At 40.9% G+C, this 24,278-nt stretch overlaps 1 protein-coding gene across 2 annotated transcripts in view; it reads right to left on the reverse strand.

The window, feature by feature from the left end:
• The window catches only part of mast1a (microtubule associated serine/threonine kinase 1a), a 109,797-nt gene that overhangs the window by 14,145 nt on the left and 71,374 nt on the right, over positions 1-24,278 (reverse strand). For both annotated transcript variants that reach the window (XM_039772611.1, XM_039772612.1), the window contains 19 exons: positions 23,668-23,746; positions 22,122-22,282; positions 20,871-20,946; positions 15,843-16,052; positions 15,125-15,226; positions 14,196-14,328; positions 11,051-11,118; positions 10,280-10,356; positions 9,927-10,135; positions 9,243-9,381; positions 8,250-8,382; positions 7,742-7,907; positions 6,697-6,798; positions 6,476-6,598; positions 3,864-3,973; positions 2,883-3,043; positions 972-1,222; positions 657-869; positions 352-581 (listed from right to left, as the gene is read on the reverse strand). In XM_039772611.1, coding sequence (XP_039628545.1) covers positions 352-581; positions 657-869; positions 972-1,222; positions 2,883-3,043; positions 3,864-3,973; positions 6,476-6,598; positions 6,697-6,798; positions 7,742-7,907; positions 8,250-8,382; positions 9,243-9,381; positions 9,927-10,135; positions 10,280-10,356; positions 11,051-11,118; positions 14,196-14,328; positions 15,125-15,226; positions 15,843-16,052; positions 20,871-20,946; positions 22,122-22,282; positions 23,668-23,746 — 2,743 coding nt within the window. The remainder of the gene's footprint in view (positions 1-351; positions 582-656; positions 870-971; positions 1,223-2,882; positions 3,044-3,863; positions 3,974-6,475; positions 6,599-6,696; positions 6,799-7,741; positions 7,908-8,249; positions 8,383-9,242; positions 9,382-9,926; positions 10,136-10,279; positions 10,357-11,050; positions 11,119-14,195; positions 14,329-15,124; positions 15,227-15,842; positions 16,053-20,870; positions 20,947-22,121; positions 22,283-23,667; positions 23,747-24,278) is intronic.

The following is a 24,278-nucleotide window of genomic DNA, read 5'->3' on the forward strand; positions in this document are numbered from 1 at the left end:
ACGTCTATTATGCGACACAAGTAGTATGTGATTTTTTTTTTTCCTTGCATGTTTTTCACATCGTTTGCTGCTGAACAGCATTGGTCATCATTGGATTCTAGTATATCGTCAGCTTTTTTTTTCTTTGTTCTGCATGAACATATGAGATTAAAAATTTTCTTGGCCATCACTACAAACAACACGGGGTAAGTAACATATTAAAAAAAAAATATATTTTTGGGGGGAGCATTTCTTTAATATATCTTCTTTAGCTCGGTTCAAAGTTACAGAGACCACCAGAAATCCGCTAACTGCATAAGTGGTGACAGGAAGAAGAATTAATTATGGCATTTTAAATCAGTGCAGACTTACCCAAACGATATGGTGGACGCTATACACATCGCTATCGCCGATGTAGACACGGATCGCTCGCAGAGTGAACCCGTATTTCTTCCCTGAACGGTGAATGGTTATGGGAGAGCGCAGACTAGTGACAGCTGGAGAGTAGTCTCGGCTTGGTGACGAGTCCCTTGAGGATGGATTGGATGAGAGAGAACGTGGAGACATGGGACTAGCCAGTGGAGATCCACCATGCTGCTCAACTGCAGGAAAAAGAGTACATCAGCAGGTCTTGTACCAAAACTATAATTACTATTCACACTATTCCGGGCATGTACCTGTGGGGATGATGACCGATAAGGCTGTGGCTGAGGCAGATTTAATGACTTTGTTTCCAGCTCGTGAGGTGCGTTTATCTGTGGCTTCCCCAGATAGCTGCTGCTGTCTCACTCGTCGTAATACCAAGTCACTGGTGGCACGGGGAGCAAGAGGATCAGTGCCCACAGACTCTTTTTGCACTCCAGGGAGGTTGCTTGCCTTTGGAGATTTGTCTGCAAGAAAGGAAAGCCAATGTGTATTTTTTGTTATTTTCTGTAATACTGTACAGTCACACAATTCAGTGCTGTAAATAATGGCAGAAAACTCTCTAATACCGCTTATAGGGGTGATGGCCGCCTCGTTGGTATCTTTAGAATCTTTTGTTTCAGACTGAGTTCCAGCAGCTAAAGGCCCTCCGTCCTGTGAGGGCTTACTCAGGGTTTGCTTGTTGCGAGGCTCAGTTTCTCCCTCCAGGGGTGATGCAAAGCGGTGCGTGTCCATAAGAGCGGAGAAGCGTCGACGGGCAGCTAGCGGTGGGCTGGTATCACTCTCAGTGTATGATGACTCTGAGGCAGACAGACGCTTCCTGCAAATAAGCACATTAGAGGTGCTCCAAACCCAGTCGTTCATCTTGCATTTCTCTCTTTGAACCCATTGCCACTACACTTTGAGAGTCAATTCCAGATTTTTGCTATGTTGTAAATTATTAGTCTGTGGCACGAGACTATGCACACATGTGTATTTTTGCTATTAGTATTGTGCGAGTGGCAAGGTGTTGACATGGATAGAGCAGGCATCAGACTTAGCAGTCTTTGGTTTTGAATATGTGCCAAAACAGTGTCAAATTATTATAATATCATCATTAGATACTAATGGTTCAATCACATCTAACCCAGAATTCCATCCTGATCACTACAAGATAAAAAAATCTAGGGAGGCTTCCCTTCTTGTTGGTGCTTTAATAAGGACAGCTTGCTTTATTTCTGTTTATTTCTACTTTGTGTTCTCATTGTGTCTAACTGGCCCTTGTGAGCTTTATTTTTATAATAGCTCTCCCTTTTTTTGTCGTTCCTTATTTATGTTTGGGAAGGGCTAGGAACACCCCCTATGGGCCACACCATTATTTTAAGTATTTTGGGCCTGTGTAAGTATTTTGTTCAAAATCTGGGTAGAGTGACCTATCTCACAAGATATAGTGATTTTTACAATGGTTGCCATATCAAAGGGCTTTATATGTACAGTAACTCCCATATCTAAAGTGTAGAAGTGTCACTTAATTAAAATGAATTCAACAAAATGTAACTACAGTCTGCCAAACCTATGAGGTCACACACAACAAGCTCACTCAAGGGCATCATTCTCCATATGCCCATTTTTCATTCCAACAGAGGGTGCATACAGCTGACACCATATCCAAATAAAGGAAATGTTAAACAGAAAAAAATGATAGGAAATGCTACTTGAGGAAGTGCTAATAATCCCACTGGAGCCCACTGACTGTCATAGTGATGGTCTGTTCATGGAGGTCTGTAACTCCTATATATATTTCTTTTAAGTTAAGTTAAGTTTTACAGCATTTGATACAGAATTCTTAATGTCAATGATAATGTTTGTGACGCCTGATTTGTTGGAATAAATTTGCTATGTATCGCAAAATCCATTCCAACAGATGGTACATCTCAAATATTACTTCTGAATACACCCAACAGAGTATAGCCGCTGGACAGACAGAAATCGGCTCACATACTGCTCCTTCAGAAAGTCTTTAGACCTCTTCGCTAAAATCATTTCAGTTTGGATTTTCTCATAGTTATTATTCTCATGCTTCTAAATACCAGCTTCATTTAGTAAAAAAAATTGCATAACTAGTTTGTAACTACTGGATTGACACCAAAAAACACAAACTGAGAAGTTACTGCTTGCTTAATTAAAGTGGGAGTCTAATTAATGGAAGAAACTGATCAGAATGAAAACCTGCAGCCACAGTGGGGCCCCCTGGACTGAACTTGAGAACCACTGACCTAAAGCCATTTAATGCCATCCTGGCTAATGTGATTCATATCCGCCCTGCCTTCCACTTTCAATTCCACTCTATGCTATGTTATTTCATTCAGAGACGAGAAACACGGAAAGCCTATTGAAGCCTTGCCTCAAGGGAAGTTCTGATTGCTCCAGGGACTCCTGAGGCCTGTAAACTGTTTGACAGGGTGGTTGAACTCTTGAACCAAGCAGACTGCAGAACTTACATCTCTGGAGAGCTGGTCCTCCAGCCCTTGTCTCTCATTCCAAAGCTGCCCAGACTCTCCCTCTTGGTCACCTTGTCCTCTTTTTGATTTTTGTGTTCACGCCTGGTCACCGTGGTGGGCTTCTGTTCTTGTTGAGAGAGATGCTCCATACTGCTGTAAACCTGGAATCAATTGGAAAATTCACCCACATTAACAAAAACAGGAAGCAGGCCACAGCTTTGCAATCTTTGCAATAGATTTCCCTATGAATGCATTTTATTTGGCAGTCATCCATAACTCTAGTCAAGGGGAAATTAAAAATTGCTTTGTGTTACAAACTCAAATTGTTAAAACTATAGCACATCATCCTTGCAATCCTTGTTTGAATATACAAAAGCATCGTCGTTGCGTTTATCTTACAAATTAAAGTCACATCCCATGCTAACCTGCATAATCTATTTCAGGGTAGAAGGGGGCTGGAGTGTATGATGGATTTTACGCACAAAGTGGGAAACAAACTGGATTTTGTGGGTCCATGCACACAAGTAACTGTATCCCTTATAAGGGGCTGTGATGTGTGTGTCTTTAGAATGTGAGAAAAAAAAACTATAGGATATGAAGAAAACCCTGAGCCAGCATATGGAGAACATCCAAACTCCACACAGACAACGACCGAGCAAGAAATCTGAGGATGCAAGGTCTGTGAAACCGCAACACTAACCACTGCACCACCATACCATTACCAGGCAATAGTATTATTAAAACAAGAACTAATCATGACTTCAGGGCTTGTTTTACTTATTACTCGACTTTTTAAACTGAATTTCTCTTAATTTAAATTAATATTTTAGATGTTATAGTGCCAGTTGGACAATGCTGTTTAGAAGAGCTTATCCTATTTAAACTGAGTCTTTGTTCCACACTCCTCCTCCTCAGACAGGTAGCAAGCAAATGACCCCTCCCTGGCCCGTCCCACTCCATGCCCTCCCAAAATAACCCTACCTTGCTGAATCTGGGAGAGCAGGAAGAAAACTGCCGGATCTCCACAGGCTCGTCATCATTGGTGTCATCTTCGTCGTACGAGTTGATGTGATGGTAGCGCTCCGAGCGAGCTGTGGGCAGACAACAAGATCATTTGAAAGTTTGCATTCTGCTTGTCGTGCTGCAGCATTCATGCTCACTGACCATTGCTTGCCATCTGTCTTTGCTGGCAAGGAGGACCCTGGGGAGTAAGGGAGCCCAAAAGGCATGCCAGGTGTGCCTCTAAGACAAATAAACATGGAGAATATGTATGTGCTGAAAGAAGCACTTCTGCTAGCCCGTCTGACATTGGCCACTGGAACTCTTCAGCAATCAATCTAGGATTACCAAGGTACAGTCCACATCCCCCGTGCTGCGACTTTGGGATCCTATAGGGTGTGAATATTTACTTACTTCATACGTTAAAATGTCACTCCGAGAGACATCTTGACTGACATGGGGCTAAGAAGGCCACAAAAGTATGCAAATGTTCCTGTAGCTGACAGCACACCCATGCTCCTTTAAGGAATGTCATGGCATATAGAAGCTGTACCTCCTGTAATCCCAGCCATAATTTTCTATTTAGGGGAAGATACAAGAACCAAAAAGAACATGTAGGGGAGCAAATCACACAGTGGGGCCTTCAGAGTTCGGCATTAAATGAGCCTGAGCCTTTATGAAGGGGATTGTCTGTTTTCATCAATGCAGAGAAACACTGGAAGTCTAATTCAGACCGGACCACAAGGAAGGAGCACCTTTTCTTTTTCTTTTCTTTGCCTCCCTCCAGCAGCATAAAGCACAAGGCATGAATCAGCTGTGGAAAGGATGCCAGTTTAACACAAGGCACACTCACTGCAGGGCAGTGACCACTTTGGAAGCGCCAGTTAATTTAACCTGCATGTCTTTGTGATGTGTGTTCCATATTTAGTAATTAATTATAATCTACACTTGTATTTTAACTGAGAATTGTTCACAGTGCTCTGTACCTGCACTCAGTGAAGAGCACAATACAAAAAATAAGTTGTATTGTATGTGGGAGGAAAACAGCAACGCCTGGAGAAATAAAAACACATAAACATTGGAAGAACTGTGCAGAGACTGTGACTGGGCCTGATCTGTGACACAGGACACAGAGCTGTGAAGGAGAAATTCTAACCACTGCTCCATGGTGCCTCACTGTGAAAGGGCCTTATATAGTGCATTTCAGAAGAAGAAAGAAATGAGTAGATTTTTATAATCCATTTTCACCATGAACCTGTGCTGGAGCGACAACTTGACATTTTACATAAAACTACAGTGAAGTGCTTTTTGCTGCAGGTTGTTCTGATAAGCTCCACTGAATTGTGACTGAACATAAATTGTTTACCTATAAATCTGAAACTTTACTCACAGATGTTTCATGTAATGAATGATGGCCATGGCACTGTGCATTCAGTACATTATATACATTAATGTATTTTGTCTAAATTTAGACTATTTTCTCTGTGTATATCCTAAGTTAGAATGACTGGTCAGTACAGCTCAAAAGCCTGTGGTATGGATTCATTCCCAGAGATGCAGTACAGACTCTTGACAAGATACAGTATTTTTAACATGCAGTACTTTCATGATTAAAGCTTTAAGCTGAGCCATCCACCATTAAAACAATCTGCCATTTACCTGTGGGTAGCATCACAGGGCCTTGGAACCCAATGTGGGGAATGTTATGTAATGAATGGATTGCCAGAGGCCAAGTAAGAAGAAAAGCTTATTTATCTGGACATCAGCAATGGTGTCTATGACCCAGCATAACTTCTGAAAAACGTGCCACCTGGGGGTCGCTCACTCATTTGCTCTCTCTCTCTCTCACTCACCTACTCTCGCTCTCTCTCGCTCACTCACTCACTCACTTGCTCGCTCTCCCTCTCTCTCCCTCTCTCTCTCTCTCCCTTGCACAGATGCTTCCTTTTTGGGCTCTGCTTATCAGCTTTCATATTCTTACCAAGAGTATCATTTTATTTTTAATTTCATCAGTGTAAAGCTTTTTCATTTTTAATACAAGGGTGAATTTTTATTAACACTTTATATTCAGACTTTGACACTTTATATTCAGACTTTGGTATTATTCATTTACTTTTACAGCTTTGCCTCATTTTATTTGCTACTAAATACTGCTTTGTATTAAACTCCTATTCTTTCTGTGCACATCTGGGTTATTGAGGAAATAAAGTAAATACAGGGGATCTGGTGTGAGTAGTTTGACAATTCTATCCCACGGGGTGAAGACAGGAAAGGAGGGGCACCACCAACAGTGAGCAGCATGGAAAGGAGTAATGTGCCTTTGGTAAATGACATTAAGGGATAAGGTGCTGTAGCCGCCATTGTCTTGGGGATACCCAATTGTTCTGCTTTAGTCAATGCTAATGAGTGTCTATCAGGAGTACCGCTTACAGTTTGGGATTTAGTGTGTGTGTGTATGTGTGTGTGTGTGTGTGGTTTCAGTTTAGGGTTTGTGGGAGTAGACCAATCAATAACAAATCTAATAATCCAGAACCTTACAGCAATCTAAAGTTTGAATAAGAAAGAAGGAAAGAAAGACATGAAAGTAAACTCACTGTCAAAATAGCTGGTGTCCTCTTCAGACTCCAAATGTGGAATGAACTCGGCTTTCTGCCGCAGCAGGCTGTTCCAGTCGAGTTCCTTAAAGAAGGCATGTTGCTTGACTTCAAAAGCCCCTCCTAAGAAATGGGAGAACAAAACTCCATTTAGTTGCAGAAAACAAAGGTGCAGGAGCTTGATGGATAAGCTGCAGACTAATTCTGCTTTAATCCTCTACCTGTTCCTAGCCGGAGTAATGGGTCAGTCTGGAGCAGTGCAGAAATGAGGTTCTGGGCATCTGACGGGAGGGCTTCGTCCCCGTCTGGCCAGGCAATTTCATCTGAGTAGACAGAAAGGTAATGGATAAGCTTGGTGAACACTTTTTTCTTTCCAGTAGCCTTTCGTTTTACATTCAGATGTTACAAAGTGAAGACCAGGATCTGGAGTAGCCCTTGGGAACTAACTGAAAAGCGGACTGGCTGGGTGGCACAGACACTGTTAATGAGCCCAGGACATGCCTCCTAGACGCACCCTAGTATGAGACTAGTTTCTTGTTTGAGTGTGTTACGGCCTTGGAACTATGCCGTTGCCAAACCATGCTAAGGTTTTCTTGTTATGCATGGGCATACTGACACCGGCCACCTGAGAGACCCAAGAGGGTGTTACGAACAATGATGCATGAATGTGCCCATGTTAGTTCCACTGCTTAAAGTGATTTTTAAAGAGTCAACTTGGGGTATCGGCAGTCATGATATGGGAGGAAGGTTTTAATGTAGGTGCGGTGAAGAGAGGGGTGAGGAGAAGGTGTGGCAGGCAAACTCCTTTTACAGCTCAGTTATGTCAGGGGAGAGGGCATCAGTGTATACCCTGACAACCAAAGAGTTGGGGAAAGCCTCCAAAGTACCCACCAGTCCTGTACCCATAACTGTTCATACACTGCCTACCCTCCTCCCACATTGTGCCAACTAGTGGTCTGAGAGAATGGGACTGGTGCCATGCCAGCTTGACACAGAGGCCAATTAGTCCCACTTTAATAATTCAGGAGTCTGCTGAAGAGTACCCTGTAAGTTAATTTCCCTGTGCCTGCCCTTCATGTAGTATACTTTTATTTTCTGGGCAGCAGGGCACTATACATATGACAAATAAAGATAAGTGACACAGTGTCTGAGTGCTCTGGTCCTGCCAGCAGTGATATGCACCATATGTAGATACACAGAACTGAAAGTAAGTCAAGATATTAAATATGGAAAATCAGTTCCCAGCTATAAGAGGCAGAAGCATACCGCTGATGACCTGTCCAAAAAGTTCCTCAGGGGTATCCCCAAAAAAGGGCACGCAGCCCACCAGGAACTCATACAGGATAATGCCCATCGCCCACCAGTCCACTGGTTTGCCATATCCCTGACGCAGGATAACTTCAGGAGCAATGTATTCTGGGGTGCCACAGACCTAAAGAAAGAAGGGAAAAAAAAAAACACAGAAAGTCACTCTGGTGGAGCCCTGAAATCTCTGTGGTATCCAGTCAGGCTTACAGTGCCTACTTTGTTGGCATCAGCAAAGTGCAAGCCTCACTACTAGAGTGCAAGTGCGTTACATGTTGACAAGAAAATCGTACTTTGGCATCCTAAAGTGTGCCCCTGCTGCTATACCAAATGGTCTAAGACATGAGCATCAATGGGCAAATCTGGGAGCTTAAGTGCCTGAAGTGCAAATATCGAGATTCCCTCCTATTCCTATGATGCTTGGCTGCACCCTGAATGTACAGCGGCTGCGGGTGACTCTACCACTCACCTGCTTGTCTAAAAATTCCCTGGCATCCTTCTCAATGTGCCCCTCATACAGGTTGGTAGTCATGCTCATGAGTCCTATTTTGGATAATCCAAAATCCGTCAGCTTAATGTGACCCATTGATGTGATCAGAAGACTGAGGAAAGAAGAAGAAAAGAAAGTCGCTTATGAAGGCATACACGTAATGCCAATGGCCTTTTTGTACACATAAGCCATGCCAACACAATGTTTTGATGAGTTCTGCTTGGCTGAACATCCAGCATGTGCATTTGTCAGACGGAGTGGTTCACGGAATGAATGGCTAAGCTGGGGCCAAATGTTTATAAATGGCAGGATGCAGTGACAGAAAGGGACCCCATGGAGAACACTGATGGCCCACTGTTTATTGGCCTACCTGTGAAAAATAACCGCCTTACTAGAAAAGCAAATGTATAAAACTAGATAGGAGTGAAATATTTTGAATGATTTATAATAAATGTCACATGAGAGTGTACAAGATGATTAAATAAATAGATTTAACTATAATACATGGCATGTGTGTATTTACAGTAAATTGTGTGTGTGATACACACAGACAGTGCCTTCAGAAAGTATTCAGACTCCTTCATTTTTTATGCAGTTTGTTATGTTGCAGCCTTACGCTAAAATCACTAAAATTATTTTTTCCCCACATAAAGTAACACCTAATACCCCAGAACTGACAAAGCGAAAAACAAGATTTTAGGAAGTTTTACAAATTTAGTAAAAATAAAAAACTGAAAAATCCCATTCAGACCTAGTATACTAGCCTTCTGGGTTTATAGCCCACATCTGATTGTTTTCTGTGAAAAGTCTGCATGTTCTCTCTGTGTGGACAGTCATTTTTCCTGTTATCCCCCAATGACCCTGAAGTGGATTACGCAGGTTTGACAATGTACGTATATATGCCTTTCCCTGCTCTGCGGGATGTCAATGCTTATGACTGTTTGTGTGTTGGGCTGGCACACATGTTCTTACTTGTCAGGTTTCAGATCCCGGTGGACGATTCCATAATTGTGCAAGTATTCCAATGCCAGGACCGTTTCTGCAAAGTAGAGCCGAGCCATTTCCACTGGCAAAGCGCCGATATTCTTCAACAGCGTGGCACAGTCCCCACCTTGGAAAGAACACAAGATTTGAGTGTAGGGCTGCCAGGGCACATTATAGGTATGGCTGTTGTGTTTGTGTGCTTTTTATCCATAGGCAGCAATAGACAGACACCAAAGAGGAGGGTCCTAACAAAGACTACTGACCATGCCCCGTACACCTCCCTGAGGGCCATTCTATTCCTCTATTATGGTCACATATAGCGTCAGTGTCTACTAGTTTGCTTGAACCACCTGTATGATGTAACCTCACCGAGCTAGGAGGTAGAAGAAAGGTTCAGTTGGAGGTGCAAATTTGAAATATATGAGAGTTATGAGGGAGGTGAGCAGAACATTTGGGTCTTGGAAACCAATGGATGGGGTGTTGTTGTCTGAAGGAAACAGCCCTTTCCACTGGAGATGTGTATTGGAACTACTGGGATTAGGATAGAGGCTAAATGGAGGTCATGAGGTTAGTGGACAACCCCTACCATCTCTTTACTCCACCCTATCAATTACAGCAAATCTTTTGTCCAGAGTTTTGGGATCAGTGTTCACTGTCTGATTCACATCTTACCCTCCACGTACTCCATGACCATGCAGAGGTGGCGGCGTGTCTCAAATGAGCAGAACATGCTGACCACAAAGGGGTTCTCTGCAAATGTCAGGATGTCCCGCTCCACAAAGGCTTGTTGGATCTGGTTTCTCAGAATCAGGTTCTGCTTGTTGATCTTCTTCATGGCAAACCGCTGCCGGGTCTCCTTGTGCCGCACGAGGTACACCGCTCTGTGGGCAAAATCAGAAGTGACAACCCTTTCTGACTGGCATGAATAAAGCAGTTAGTGAATTAATAAAGGGGAACAGCACATGTGAAGGGGTGGGCAGCGCCAGGCATGAACCTCGTTACAGCTTTCGCAGGAATGTACTCACCCATATGCTCCATTACTGATGAGCTTAATGTTCTGGAAGTCGATTTCACTGGGTGGCTTCTTGGCTTTGACATGACCCTAAAAATCAGAGCACATGGATAATTATGTAAAAAAAAAAAAAAACAATTATGGCACCCCAGACCAACAGTATGCTATTTTTATTTAGGGTATTTCCATCAAGAAAGATTTAAATGACTGTCAGTCAGCTGTTTTTTTAAAGATTTCGTCAGGCCTCAGTGTGAATAATAACCCATCTCTGAATTTTATGATAATTAGTTCATGGGATCTCTGAAATAGGCCTGTGAGTACAGAGTTAAGTCCATGTGCCTGGTGAGACAGTTTTTCATTAGAAATTCAGTAATTGTGCAATTATTGTGCTGTAACAGTAATTCAAGAGCCTGCTATTTCACTGTACTCTTTATGTGTGACAATAACTTTGAACTTGAATGGGATGCCAATTCATTAAAGGACATACACTTGGACTCACATACACCAGGCAATATGGAGTGAAAATTCACATTTACAATGCAAAAAAGTACAACTTCTGCAAGAAGAAACCCAGATGGCAAATAAGCCAAGGTTGAAATACTGCAAAACAGTAGCTTTACATGTTGAGCCACAGTGCTCATGTGAAGTCAGAATACACTTATACAGTATATGCCTGTCTCACTATCTGTTATTTAGAAATGTAGTAGCAGATAAAAAGGAAAAACATTCAATCCCCCTTCACCCAAAATGAGAACGAGTCCACAGCGACTCAGTTCAGACTTACCTCGACTGAATCATCTGTCTCTGGGGTGTTGGCTCCTTCGCTATCATAGCTTTCAAGATTTACCACTTCTGCAAAAAAACAAAGCAAAAAACATCTTCTCATAGACAGCTTTTTTCTTCTTTTGTTGTGTACTTCAAACGCCTACTAGTCAGCTCAGTGAACAGTTGGACAGACGAAAGGAACCCACTGAGAGCGCCACTCTGCTCTCCTTCTGGCTTGATGCACGCAGTACATGCACCCCCTGGGGATCTGGATCACTATCAATTATGTTCCACTTTTTTCCCTTCAAAGGCTTGAGCGAGACTGAGTATCTACCTTCATTGGGCTGTCTCTGCTTGATTTATGGTACGCCTGATGGCAAGATGGTGTACCCGAGTTAAGTACGGCCTGGCACCATCTTTGGCCCAGGTAGTTGTCTGGGGATCTCCAGTTATTCAGGTCTCTTTCTTGTTTAGAGACTGCTGGGTTGTAATATCAAAAACAATATATACATGAAAATAATAATTATTATATTATATTAAGTGGTGCTAAACTGAGAGCTTGGACTGCTGCACAGGTTGCAGGTTTTCACTTCAGTCACTTTTTAAATAAGTAACCAATTATCACTGCTAATGGAACATCTTCTTTTGACTTAATTTTATTTGATTTTCTTTTAAAGATTCAGATTCCTACGTTTTTCTTACAACAGAGACTTACAAAACCAGACAACAGATGAATAGCCAACCTAACCCCATTAGCTTCTGTGTGTCCATCATTTATTTAGACCATATCGGTCTCAAATATTTGAGAAGAAAATAGTGAAGGTCTGAGAAATATTTTCTGGTCCATAAAACATTTGGATGGTGCTCAAATAAAAAAAGGAAATCAAATGTTTTGGAAGTATCTGGAGTGGCATATTGAGAGCCCTCACAAGTTACAGAAGTAAATAACAGGATTCATTAACAACAAGAATTGGCTTCTAATACAGAACTTGGGTGGCACAAAATGGTGGCCCTTCAGAAACTGTGTATGAAAACTCTGACCTAGCTGGTATTATATTATATTATATTATATTATATTATATTATATTATATTATATTATATATAATCTTTATATATAATACGCTACCATTGCTGTCCGTTTGTCTTTCCAGGATTTTAAATCACCTGTAGTTTGCAAACCTTTTGACCTATTGACCTGAAATTAGGTACACATATAATAATGGACCTTTACTATATGCTTTTGGAGTGATGATTGACCTCCAGGGTTATTCCTCTTTTTATTTTCATTTTATTTTATTGTAGAATCAACTCTCGGCAGTGGCCATTAGGGTGGCAGTGCGGCGCATGTGTATGAGCGCTGTTCTCATCTCTACCACCTTTGCCGTCACTTCCCCTACCTATTCATATCTTAAATCGCCAATCTACCTCTGAGCAAACGAATGCTAAATGTACAGAGAAAGAGTATGAAAACTTTAAATGCTCAAGCCAAGTGTATTCACTGCATGTTATCATGCAGTGTGCCGTTACTGGTTATATTATATTATATTATATTATATTATATTATATTATATTATATTATATTATATTATATTATATTATATTATATTATACACTTTCAAACACTTGTCCAGTGTCAGGTAGCAGGTAGCCAGTGCTGGTCCTGGCAAAATTAGATTTAAGGTAGGAATCAGTGGTTATCAGTGTAATGCTCCTGCTTAATCCAATTCAGAGTAGCAGGAGAGTCAGAACTTATTCAAACAGCACCGGGCACAAAGCAGGAAACAGACATAGATGGGCTGCAAGCTTATCATAGGACCCGCTCTAACACAAACACGCTCACACAGGGGCCAATATGGAATCACCAGCACATCTTTAGGGATCTGGAGGGAAAGCACAGGTGCTCAGAGGAAAACCCATACTGACACCGGGAGATCATGCAAAGTCTGCACAGATTGGGTATGGGTGCTGAATGTTTATACTATTATATTATATTATATTATATTATATTATATTATATTATATTATATTATATTATATTATATTATATTATATTATTAAATAAAGGTGGTTCATGCGCTTCTCACAAAACATAGCACCCTGGGTCATGTTGCCATCATTGTCATGCCCTTACAGTGTGTACAATTGTCTTTTGTGTTCAGAGTGTATGATTTGCACTCACAGGCGGCCAGTTTGATGTGCCTTACTGTCATCAGATGTTGCTGCAGTTCTTCTCCTATCAGACATGCCACGTGTTTGCCTCCCTGTTCTTTGTCATTTGCCGTAAGAAGGGCCTGAAGCTCAATAACGTGATGGAGGAAGCCCACACCTCCAATTATTTGGTCATGTATGACTTTCTGTTAGGCTTGGAGTATATGACTTGCATTTACACTAAAAATGAAATGTGCTTGATTGTCAGCAGAGGTCGCCAAAGTTTTCTTTCAGTCAGCAATGCCACGTACCCATACTAGTGTTCTTTCCTTGTCAGCCAGGATGCATGGCCATGCCACTGCTTGCCATTAGAAGAATCCAAAGCCTAATTACGTGGGTGATGTAGCCCACAGCTCCAGTTCTTGGGTCATGTTATGTGTATCATGTCACAAGCCTTTGATTAAAACCAAGATCAAGGTTCAGTGCAAAATGGGCAGACAGCCCTTAGCATTTTACATATAAAGATTAAAAAATAAGTCAAGCAATAATAAATCTATATTGACATTATAAAATTGATTTCAGGCTTTAAGATGTTTGAAAGGTATCTTTGATTTATTATTAGGTATTTCAAAATGCAGCCATGTTTCAATCTGCATTTCATTTTAAATAATCCTATTAGAGTTATAAAGCCTGTTCATTTTTGTAGAATAAGCCTGTACAGAGTAATAGGATTGTGAAGGCCTCCTCTTATTTAGATTTTTTATGTTTTTATGTGTCAAAAAATTCAAATAAATGTGCACTGCCTTGTATTGTATTATAATATGTCTGAAACCCTGCTCTTCAACTAAACCCCTCGACACTTGACTTCAGGTGGGCCAGTTTCACTAATAAACAGTTCTGCTGGAAGTGTGTCTAGACTTATTAAGAAACGGGGATTTCCTCCAAATGGGACGGTTCGTCAAGCAGATTGTAAAATAGTAAAATTTCTTGAGGGAAAAATAAGAGCAGTGCTCACCCTCCAGGAGGTCTCGTGTCAGGCCCAACTGGCTGATGATATATCGTGGGATGTCTGTCTTCACAAGGTGACCCTCTTTGGCATGGTCCTCGGCTGCTTCCAGAAGGTGGTAGAACTCCTCAGGATTAAACTCCTACCAAATATAAGACTTGGTCAGATAGTCCTTGACCATGCAATGAAAAGGTCGATGGCTTAGAGGCTAATGATTATGTAGATTTCCTGCAGGCTTTACTAGGGACTCCATTAATAACTGGCGGATTACAAGGAAGAATGACAGTGCTACACCACTTCAGCCCAGTAACATAGACTGGTCATTTGTCCTTTTGAGACAGCAGACATTTGTCCTATCCTAAAAATGACAGGGGTGCCTAGTGATGGGAGAATGTACTGAAACTCGGCAGAAGGAGCGTGCAGCATACAGGGAGTGCCACAGGTAACCCTTTCTGCACCCCTTTAATGGGATACAGAAGCTTGCTGAGTGCTGGCTTTTGGAACAGCACATACAGTGAATATAATATCTATATCAAAATTAGAGAGTTGGTGTTGTAGCCCTGGTTGAGAGTATAATTTGATTTTAGAGCAGTCACGTCTGCACCAATAGGATTGGTCAATGTTTCATTGTCAACAGAAAAACACTCCACCAGAATAGGACGTTTTAATTAGATGGTAGACAGGTAAAGTGACCTGCTTAAAGTCATTAATATCTCACCTGCTACCTTGAGAATCAAGTGCACCACTGCTAGTCCTTTTGGTATGCGCATTAAACAGAGCTGAGGTGCTGAGCGTACTTGTGTTTTATTTTAATTCAGTTTTGCTGGATGCCTGCACATCAACTTGCCTCAGGTCTTCAAAGAATTAGGGTGGCTGGCAGCTATTTAAAGAAAAGATCCAAGCAGTGGGTCATCATAAATTTAAGATAAGTTGCTTACCAGACACTCAAGCAATCGAGCTGGCCGGGAGATGATGATGAGTAACTTCTTCACCAGCTGAGTGACAAAGGCCACTTCAGAGCTCTCAGAGCGCTCAAATGCCTAAAGTGAGAGAAGAGGGGGATCCTATTAGGAAGGAGACATTTTAAACCTGACAAGATGCAACTCATTGAAATATCAGGTGAGAGGCAGCCGTCAAGCTTGTTTGTTTAGCTTATAGCTAAGCTGTTCCAGTATCTCATTCAGATACGTCTTAAAATTCCTGGTTGAACAGCAGTTTCCACTTTTTGATAGACACAAGCACTTATGGAAAGAAAGCATCAATCCATTCAATACATAACATCCTCATCTCTTAAGAAGCAATACCCAGACAGTGTAAATCTACAAAAACAGTCCTTTTAAATAATGTAAAGTAATTGTTGATCATAGACACAGCCAGTGCTGGATCCTCCAATCTAATCAGAAAGAGACAAATGAGCTTGGAAGAACGAGCAGAAGAACTTGTGAGTAGAAGAATGCATTGACATACAGAGCGATAGGTTATAAGGACCTTCAGAGTGACGTACAAGAATTTATCAGTTATGTACAGTCATTATTGTACATTATTGTAGACATTATGGAGCAGAAGGACCACTAAGGTGAATGATAACACAAAGAGTAGCTATGAACATAGCGTGTGTCAAATAGAAATACACCGGCCAAGCAGAGGCGCACTTACATTTCGCAAGAGTTTCTCGAGGTTCTCCTGCAGCTCCAAGAAGTAGACAGTGCTGACCACTCCCTCACGAGACTTGTCCAGGCAGTCCCTCGCGAGCTCCACAATCTGGTGATGGATGAAGCTGAGGACTCCATCAGCCAGAGGAAGGACACTCTCCGGAGAGAATGATGAAATGAAGTCAGACAGACGTTCTTCCATCTGTGCCGTTGCCTAGGAAAGCACAGGACGAGATATTTATGTCTGCCACACAGATCTCTCTCTCTCATGGTCAGTCTGCTGTTGTTCTATACTGTTAAATACAATGTTCAGAGTAAAATCTAGGAGGCCTTATTGTTGTGCTCCTGCTTGGGATGTCACACCTCATTCAGGAAGTCAAATTCAGATCTTGGTGGGCTGCAGTGCATAGCCACGAGTTGTTCCTGCTAAAGAAACAGAACTCTTTTGCCTTAATATTAATGGGCGTGCTTTCCAAAATCCAGACTTCTTATTTGTTACTTTTTTTCTTTACCAGCAGGCAAACATTGTGATGCAAAGTAATGACCAGCAAACACAGGGGTCTCATACAGTCTCAGAGTGCCACCATTTTTGCTCCAACCAATTTCTATTTAGCTCTTAATGAAACATGTTTATTTACTTTTTTTGGCTTATTAATCCTCTGATTCTCTCATGGCTGACATTTCCAAAACTGTTGGATTTCTTTTTTCATGAGGTCAACATCCAAATATTTTGTGGACCAGAGCAGATCAGTTTTTCCCAGACCTTCACAATTCCATCCAATCATTATCCGACCCGCTATGTCCTAACTACAGGGTCACGGGGGTCAGCTGTAGCCAATCCCAGCCAACACACGCCACAAGGCAAGAAACAAACCCCGGGCAGGGCACCAGCCCACCACAGACCTTCATAATTCTTTTTCTTAAATATTTTATTGTGACAGATATTGTAAGAAAGACGCAGGTGCCAATGAGAACCTTAGTTAGCTGTGTCATTTGTTGGCTTGCATTGCACCTCATTATATTTGGCTGCTGAGTAAATTAAAAATTTAAAATGCAACTCATTTAAAAAATCAAGGTGACGTAGCACTCTTCATTACCATTAGTTCTTGATTGCTAATGAAGAAAGTGGCCTGAATGAAAACATGCAGCCACTGTGGCCCAATAGACCAAAGTTTGACCCCCTTGGCATTAATCTTGATAAATGCACCTGGGTTTGTGAGTTTGTTTGCGAGATTTCTTGGTGGAAAACAGAGAGAAGATGCCATCTGATGTCCATGAGCATACTCTGACCCACTGACTGCTTATCAGTTTGGTGCAAAGGCCTTCTGGCTGGTGGCAACCCCCTGACTGTTGGGGGTCTCATCTAAAAGCCAGTATGTGACCTTGTGCTGCTCTCTGGTGTGTTCTTTTGTGTTTGCAGAAGTGAATTATGATTGTGTAATTTACGACAAGTGCTATGTGAAGGAAAAGGAAATTCCTGACAGGAAAGGGAGGGCAAAGGGGATCCCAGGCTAAAGTGCTACCATAGCTCCACTGTGCCACACTGAGCAAGCTGTTTTACCTGTCAGTATGTCAGAATCATCTACTACATACTGTATAACTACAGCTTGGTGAAAGACATAAAGACTGAATGAACACTACCAAATGAGCTTTTCTTCACTTCAGCTGTACATATAGTTGCCATTCTTACATGGACAAAGACGCTGTGCAGAGCATGACTCTAATCTGATGGAAAATGCACCATATTGTTTATATAATGTACAGGGTGAGTCAAAATTATGTTAACACTAATGATACTGCTATGTATAGACTTATATACAATTTTTGTGGACAATTTATGTGCCACATATGGTACATGTGTTGAACATGATGGCGACCAGATTGAGACATTCCTGTAAATCACCTTGCACATATGAAGTACGTTTTATGAAAAAATTGTTTCTGCCATTCAAATGTTAATATATTTTTGACTCACCCTGTACTTTGAGATATTGGCTACTTTAAAAAAAAATAATTATCATCAGTGTCAATTGGTCATTTGGTTTGGTAAGACACCGCATATCAATTATGTGACTTGACGTGATTACCATTTGATGAGAGGCACCATATTACACTAAATTGTTGATTGTGTGAATCTTAGCAAGTTATATAACTTGTCTTTGCTTAAATTGTAAGTCATTCTGCCATTGTTTCAATGATGAAAGGCACTGTATTCAGCACAAATAACACAATGCTGGTCATTTAATTTTCAGAGCCTAGCAAAATGTAAGCTAATGCTAAAAGTACTGTATTGTTCACATCATGTGCTTTGAAGTACTGGACACTTCTAGAAGATGATGTCAGCTCGTTCGATCTTGCATTAAAACTGTGTGACCTGATATCATTAGATGTCAGAGAAAGACGCTATGTGAAACATAAAGCTGAATGCCTGCTTGTGTGTGTTTGTCCAGGATGCAAATCCATACTGTTGAATCTGTGTCTGAAAAAATTTTGTACAGATTCTCAATTTGTACAGGCGAAGACTGGAGGCTGTGTGGGCACAGATGTGTACCGAGGAAGACCACAGGCTATGTTTCATTCCATAATTTAGTCACTTCTCCTACCACAAGGCAGCCCCAGGTACCCCTGCTTGTGTTTTTCTTAGTATGCAAACCCACACCATTGAAACCGTCACCACCAAATGTTGCACAAAACTGTACTGCAGAAGACCACAGACTGCTAGTATAACACTGCTAGTATAAAATATATACTGTGCTTGTTGATTGTGCAACGCCTACTCTGTTATACATCTTTGTCTGTGCCTCATTTGTATATTCTGCTCTCAGAGTGAAAGGCACTACAGGGTAGTCCAGATCTAATTACGCTGATCCAGATCGTATGGACGACTTTGATTTATGCAGGGATGATTCCAGTTCGGTGCAAAGATGATTCTTCATGTCGCCAATTCGCACACTTTTCGTTGGTCTGGGATTTTTCAGGTGATTTTCTATGTAATAAACTTAATAAGTTATAGCGTAATGAAAATTGCATAAATAGATCTGGACCACCCTATATATCAAATACAGAGTAAATGACCCTTTTTCATTTGGGGGAATAAGTAAGTAAACATACAAATAAATAAAAGGACCGTGAAATGTGACAATAAATAATAACAACATAAGTATAAATAATGAAATGTGTCACAAAATGTATTTTTGTCTTATTTCTTTATGTATATGTGTAATGACTTCATTTATTTATTTCATTGGCACCACTTACAACATGAAATATACTCTGAAATGAAAACTGTCACTTTCACTCGTCAAACTTGAGAGGGTGAGCTCTAGCTAGCTCTGTGTTTTGATTGGTGAATCGTCCACTGAGTGGACGTATGTGCTTTGCATGACTTGGAAATCCTGAGGATTAAGCTTGTGCTCAGAGCTGTGACTGTGTTCGTTGGCTACAACCTGACTGTGCAGAGCAGCTTCTTTAATTCAAGAAACTCCGAATTTATCGTTAGGAGTCGGTATCTGCAGTGTCTGCTGTAAACATGACCCTTGATGTCCAATGGTTTACGCCCACTCTACCAATGACTCACCAATCGAAGAAACAGTACTAGTTAGAACCCGCCCTCCCAACTGTGATGAGTGAAAGTGACAGTTTAGCTTTAGCCCTTATTTCACTTCAGTGTCACTGAAGTCAAGGAGTGGCAAAAGAATTAAGTAAATACATAAAGAAATAAGCCACAAAAATATATCTCATGACAAATTTAACCACTTAGATTCACATTTCATATTTTTATTATTTATTTATTGTCACATTTTACTGTACTTTTATTTGTATGTATATTTATATATTTTTATCCAAAACAATACTTCATATTTTCAGGATGGTGAAAGATGCTGCTATACTGTATATAAAAAGACTGGCTAAGAGTGTATTCTTCACACAGATATGTAATTTTAGCTTGAACTGTATACTCTATTACCACTTTATTCTGAAGAAAGGCATTATACAAAATGAAGATTAAGAAATCATTTGCAGGTGTTCTAACTGAAAATCAATTTTAGTATTGTAATCTTAAGAAAAATACATCACACCATTCATATCTTGTGCTTTGTGTTACTGGCACCCCCAGTATAAAGACATTCATTTAGCCAGTTGAGTTTCTTAAGCTACCTCAATGACAAATACCTGGTTATAGTTTGATGAAAGATACAATATAAAATGAAGCTTGTTTGGTTTTTGGAATCTGAATGAGTCATACAACTTGATAGGATTTAAGAAATTTAAGAGTACATACATGGGATACTCCTGTTGAAGAAAGTCACTTTCAGATGTCCCATATTATACGGCAGAAACAGCAAAACTGGGATACATGTACAAGGTGCCAGAGAGCCCCCTAGTGGCCAAGGCTTTATACAGTAAAACAGAAGGTTCTGGTTCTTATCGTCCCCCAAGTAATAATTAGTGCACGTACCAATGCTGACTGGTACAAATATAAAAAGAACATGGTATAACTTTACATTAAGTGTCCATAATTGCACTGTAACTACTATGTAATAACCTGTATAAGTACAGTGTAACTATGAGTCATTACTCCATATTGCAAAGGTGTTTTCACCATTTAAAACAGATCTTGAAATATAATCGAAAACCTATGCAGTTATCACTGCAATTCTCCATTAAAATTAACAGACCATGGAACATCTGTTACATAGTTGTAGTTACATACCCTAATGTTATTATTACATTTTGAAAGTACAGACAGTGTAACTATGCAAGTACACTTGTTTTTGGATCAGTGATAAATTGTTACATTGTAATTATATTAACTGTGGAACAACAATGACAACTGAGTAATTAACTATAACATTACTTTTTATTACACAGTAAGTACAGAGTAATAACTCATAGTTACACTGTACTTATACAGGTAATTACATAGTAGTTACAGTGTAATTAAGAACATTATTGTTTCATGTAAAGAGCTGTGGAATTTGATATGTAAACTTAACTTTCCCTGAATGTGAAGTAAAGACTGAGAGGTTACCTTTGGAAAGCGCTCCTTGTACACATGATTCATCATTACTATCTCATTGTCATAGCAGGATGGTGAGCGTCCAGGGCTGGAAAGATAGAGTGGAGAAAACAAAATAAAGTCACAAAGAAAAGAAGCAGAACAGTCCACCTGACATCACCTTAAAGTAACAATTGTCTTTTACGCCGTGAGCTCTAAAAAGGGTTCCGTAATGAGGAAGCGCAGATTCCACTTCTGTTGTCTTCTCATAGCAGTTGGACACAAGCAGGTGAAGATAATCCATTCATTCATTATTGAACCAGATGGACGCCTTTGTAGGTCACAGAGACCACTCACATGGCATCAACCAAAACGTAAGAACCAACTTTGGATGGGATGCCAGTCCATCACAGATCACTATCATGCACACATCTATTTTACAAACGTGGAATACTCCACCCAGATTAGCTTATTATCTGTTACTTACCCGTGTTGTTTATAGTGATAGCAGAGAAATATTTTTAATCTCACACTTTCATTGATAACAAAACTTTTTGATAGAAATCTGCCTTAATAGGGCACAGTTGGGGGACAATGCTGTAGTGTATTCAAGCAGATTTGAGCACCTAAATTGAAGACAGGACTTTTGACCAATGAATGACGAGTGAGGCGGGTCTTCAATTTAAAAGGTTGAATCTGCTTGCACACACTTCACTTTCAGGCACTACTCTCATTTTCTGGGAATTTTTACTGTACATGTGTTATGAATGTTATGAGTGTACGACTGAAACTGGCCTGTGGATTATGCAATAAAAACAACTTTACATTTTTTAATATTGTTTGCCACTGTTCAGTGTTGTCCCTGTTGCAGCCCATTTGTATCATACATTTTGCTACATCCATTCTCCATGAAAACACATTAGCCATCACTACAAATAACACAGGGTAGGTAACAGATAATGTCATGAAGGATGCTATATAAATACAAACTGAATACTTTATAAAGATTTTTTTTATCATGTAGCTTTACTACATTTTAGCATATGATGAATTACCTTATAAAGCTTTATGAGGCAGCAGTCAATTTATAAAATGACCAATTAAATTAGCTGTTTGTGACAGACTGAAAGGAGCTATTTAATACGAATGTTAAATACTGCATAAAGCCCCTTGTGATAGGACAGGCCATAAGTAAAGATCTTATCCCATGTCAGCACATGCAACTTCAACACCACAACACGAGAGTTCTGAGGGCAGGTAAAGATCTTTGGATTGGACACTAACCTGAGGCTTCTTGAGCGGGGTCGCACGGCAGGTGACCTTCGGCCTCCATCATCATCCGTGATGCTCTCGCTGCTGCCAAAGTGCTTGGACAGGAAGTGCAGCTCATCCATGGTGGGCTGGAAGGGAAGCTGATGAAGCTTTTCTTGTGAGGAGCAGGATGACTGCAGAGAGAATGAGTACAGCAGAAGGTGAGGAGACACCAAGTAAGAGCATGGTGATCTGTGTGAGGAGCTGGGCAATGGCTGTAGTAGTGTCTCTGAAGCTTACTACACTGTGACTCTGTGACTTAGTGGATGCACTCTTCAGCAGATTCACTGGCTTCTGCTCTGTGTTGACTTCTAATAAAAACCAATGTATAGGGTCAATACTGTCACATGAGTGACTTGTTAGGTCCTGTACCCAGCACTACATAAAGACAGGAAAGGTCTTTTCATTTGTGTATCACCCAGCAATCCCATTGTCTGGCAAGGTGGTCCCTCTGCTGGACCAAGATGACCTAGAGCCCCGCCCACAGCCACCAGCGATGTCTAAAATCCAGACGTCTATTTACGCTTTGTTACCAAAAGTTGGTGGAGACCCCTCCTAACGTGTTTTATTGTTAACAGGTGTATATAGCCATGCATTCTCCATTGACAAACATCTGCAATAGAATGGATCGTACTGAAGAGCTCAGTGATTTTAAATGTGGCACTATTAGAGGATGCCACTTTGCCTCAAGTCAATACATGAAATTTCTGCTGTGCTGGAGCAACAACAGCTCAGCCGCAAAGGAAAATGAGGAAACTTGACAGGCCAGCACAGGTCTAACTTTTTAAATGAGCAGACCGCACCCTGAGTGAGCAGTTGTGCACTTTTGGCGACCTTATGATGCTCTTTTTAGTACATCCTGTAATTCTACAATAGAATGAAACAACTTGCAGTATAACTGATGAATCCATAGAAGCACAGGAAAACTCAAAGTGCATGTTATGGAGATCATCAAGTACATTATAAAAAAATATGAACAATAAACTGGAAAGTGTGGCGGCATAGTGGAGCATTTATTAGCATTGGTGCTTCACAGCTTCAAAAATCCTGGGCCCAGGCACTGGCTGGGAGAAACTTGAATGTTCTCCCAGAGTCCCCAAGCATTTTTGTCCCATTACATAAAAATGTAAGGAGGTGACAACACTACATTGGCCCAGAATGACTTAGTGTGTATAAAGGACTCGTGCTGGGCAGAAATAAACGGGCAATTCAAATCTACGACATGGGATCTGTGAGGCAGCATTACTGTGCCACTGACTGATTGTTTAAAGTGCTTTATAATGGAAGTTGTTAGGAAAGGTGCTTAAATAAATAAAGTCTGGTCATTTAACATCCCTCATAATTCATGTGACAAGAGCAATAAAGAGAAACACTGGCTATATAAAGTACTGTGAAATGTGCCCTATTCATCATGACGTTAACTGTCAAAAGATGCCAACTGAGGACCAATGGGTAAGAGAGATGGTATCTTTATTTCCACCCAATATTTACACTTCTGTAATTCATATGTGCTACTTACAGACACAGTAGAGCTCGGAGTGTTGGTTCCATATCCTGAAGAAGGCAAGGAGGCCAGTGACCAGCGTCGGCCGTCTGCCCTGCAACACAAAAACACAGAGCCATAAGCAGAATGTGCAGCAGTGCCCAGCACGACTGCCCTCCCTCTCACAACACCCGCTTGACCACCTCACTGTCATCACACGGGTAGGGTGAGGCATCCCAGGTTTAAGCAGGTGCAATGCAGGGAGAAGGAGGAGGAGACCTCCCTGTGGCAACTGGGGTAGTCTGGGGGTCTGAGTAGGCATTCCAGGGAGGACCCCGAGAGTGGTAAGGTGGGTTCAGGTGGCTCAGGGGTCTGAGCCATTCCATAAACGATAGGCACATCCATTTTAGGCAACAGAAGCAAATCCACTAAAATAAATGGCACAAAGTCAAGTTCTCCTCATCCTGCTCCTACATGGAGTGCCAGAGGTCACAGAAACTGTCATTTACGGCAGGGAGGCTTCAAAAGAAATGACTGTGAGCAATTTAAAGAAAAGCTTGGCTTTATTTATTAATGTATTTGTTTAATTTTTGTTTTGTGTTTTCTTACCATACTGTTATGTCAAGCAGCATGCTCAGTAAAAATAG

This window comes from Polypterus senegalus, chromosome 12, assembly GCF_016835505.1.
Source record: "Polypterus senegalus isolate Bchr_013 chromosome 12, ASM1683550v1, whole genome shotgun sequence".
Taxonomy (NCBI): Eukaryota; Metazoa; Chordata; class Cladistia; order Polypteriformes; family Polypteridae; genus Polypterus; species Polypterus senegalus.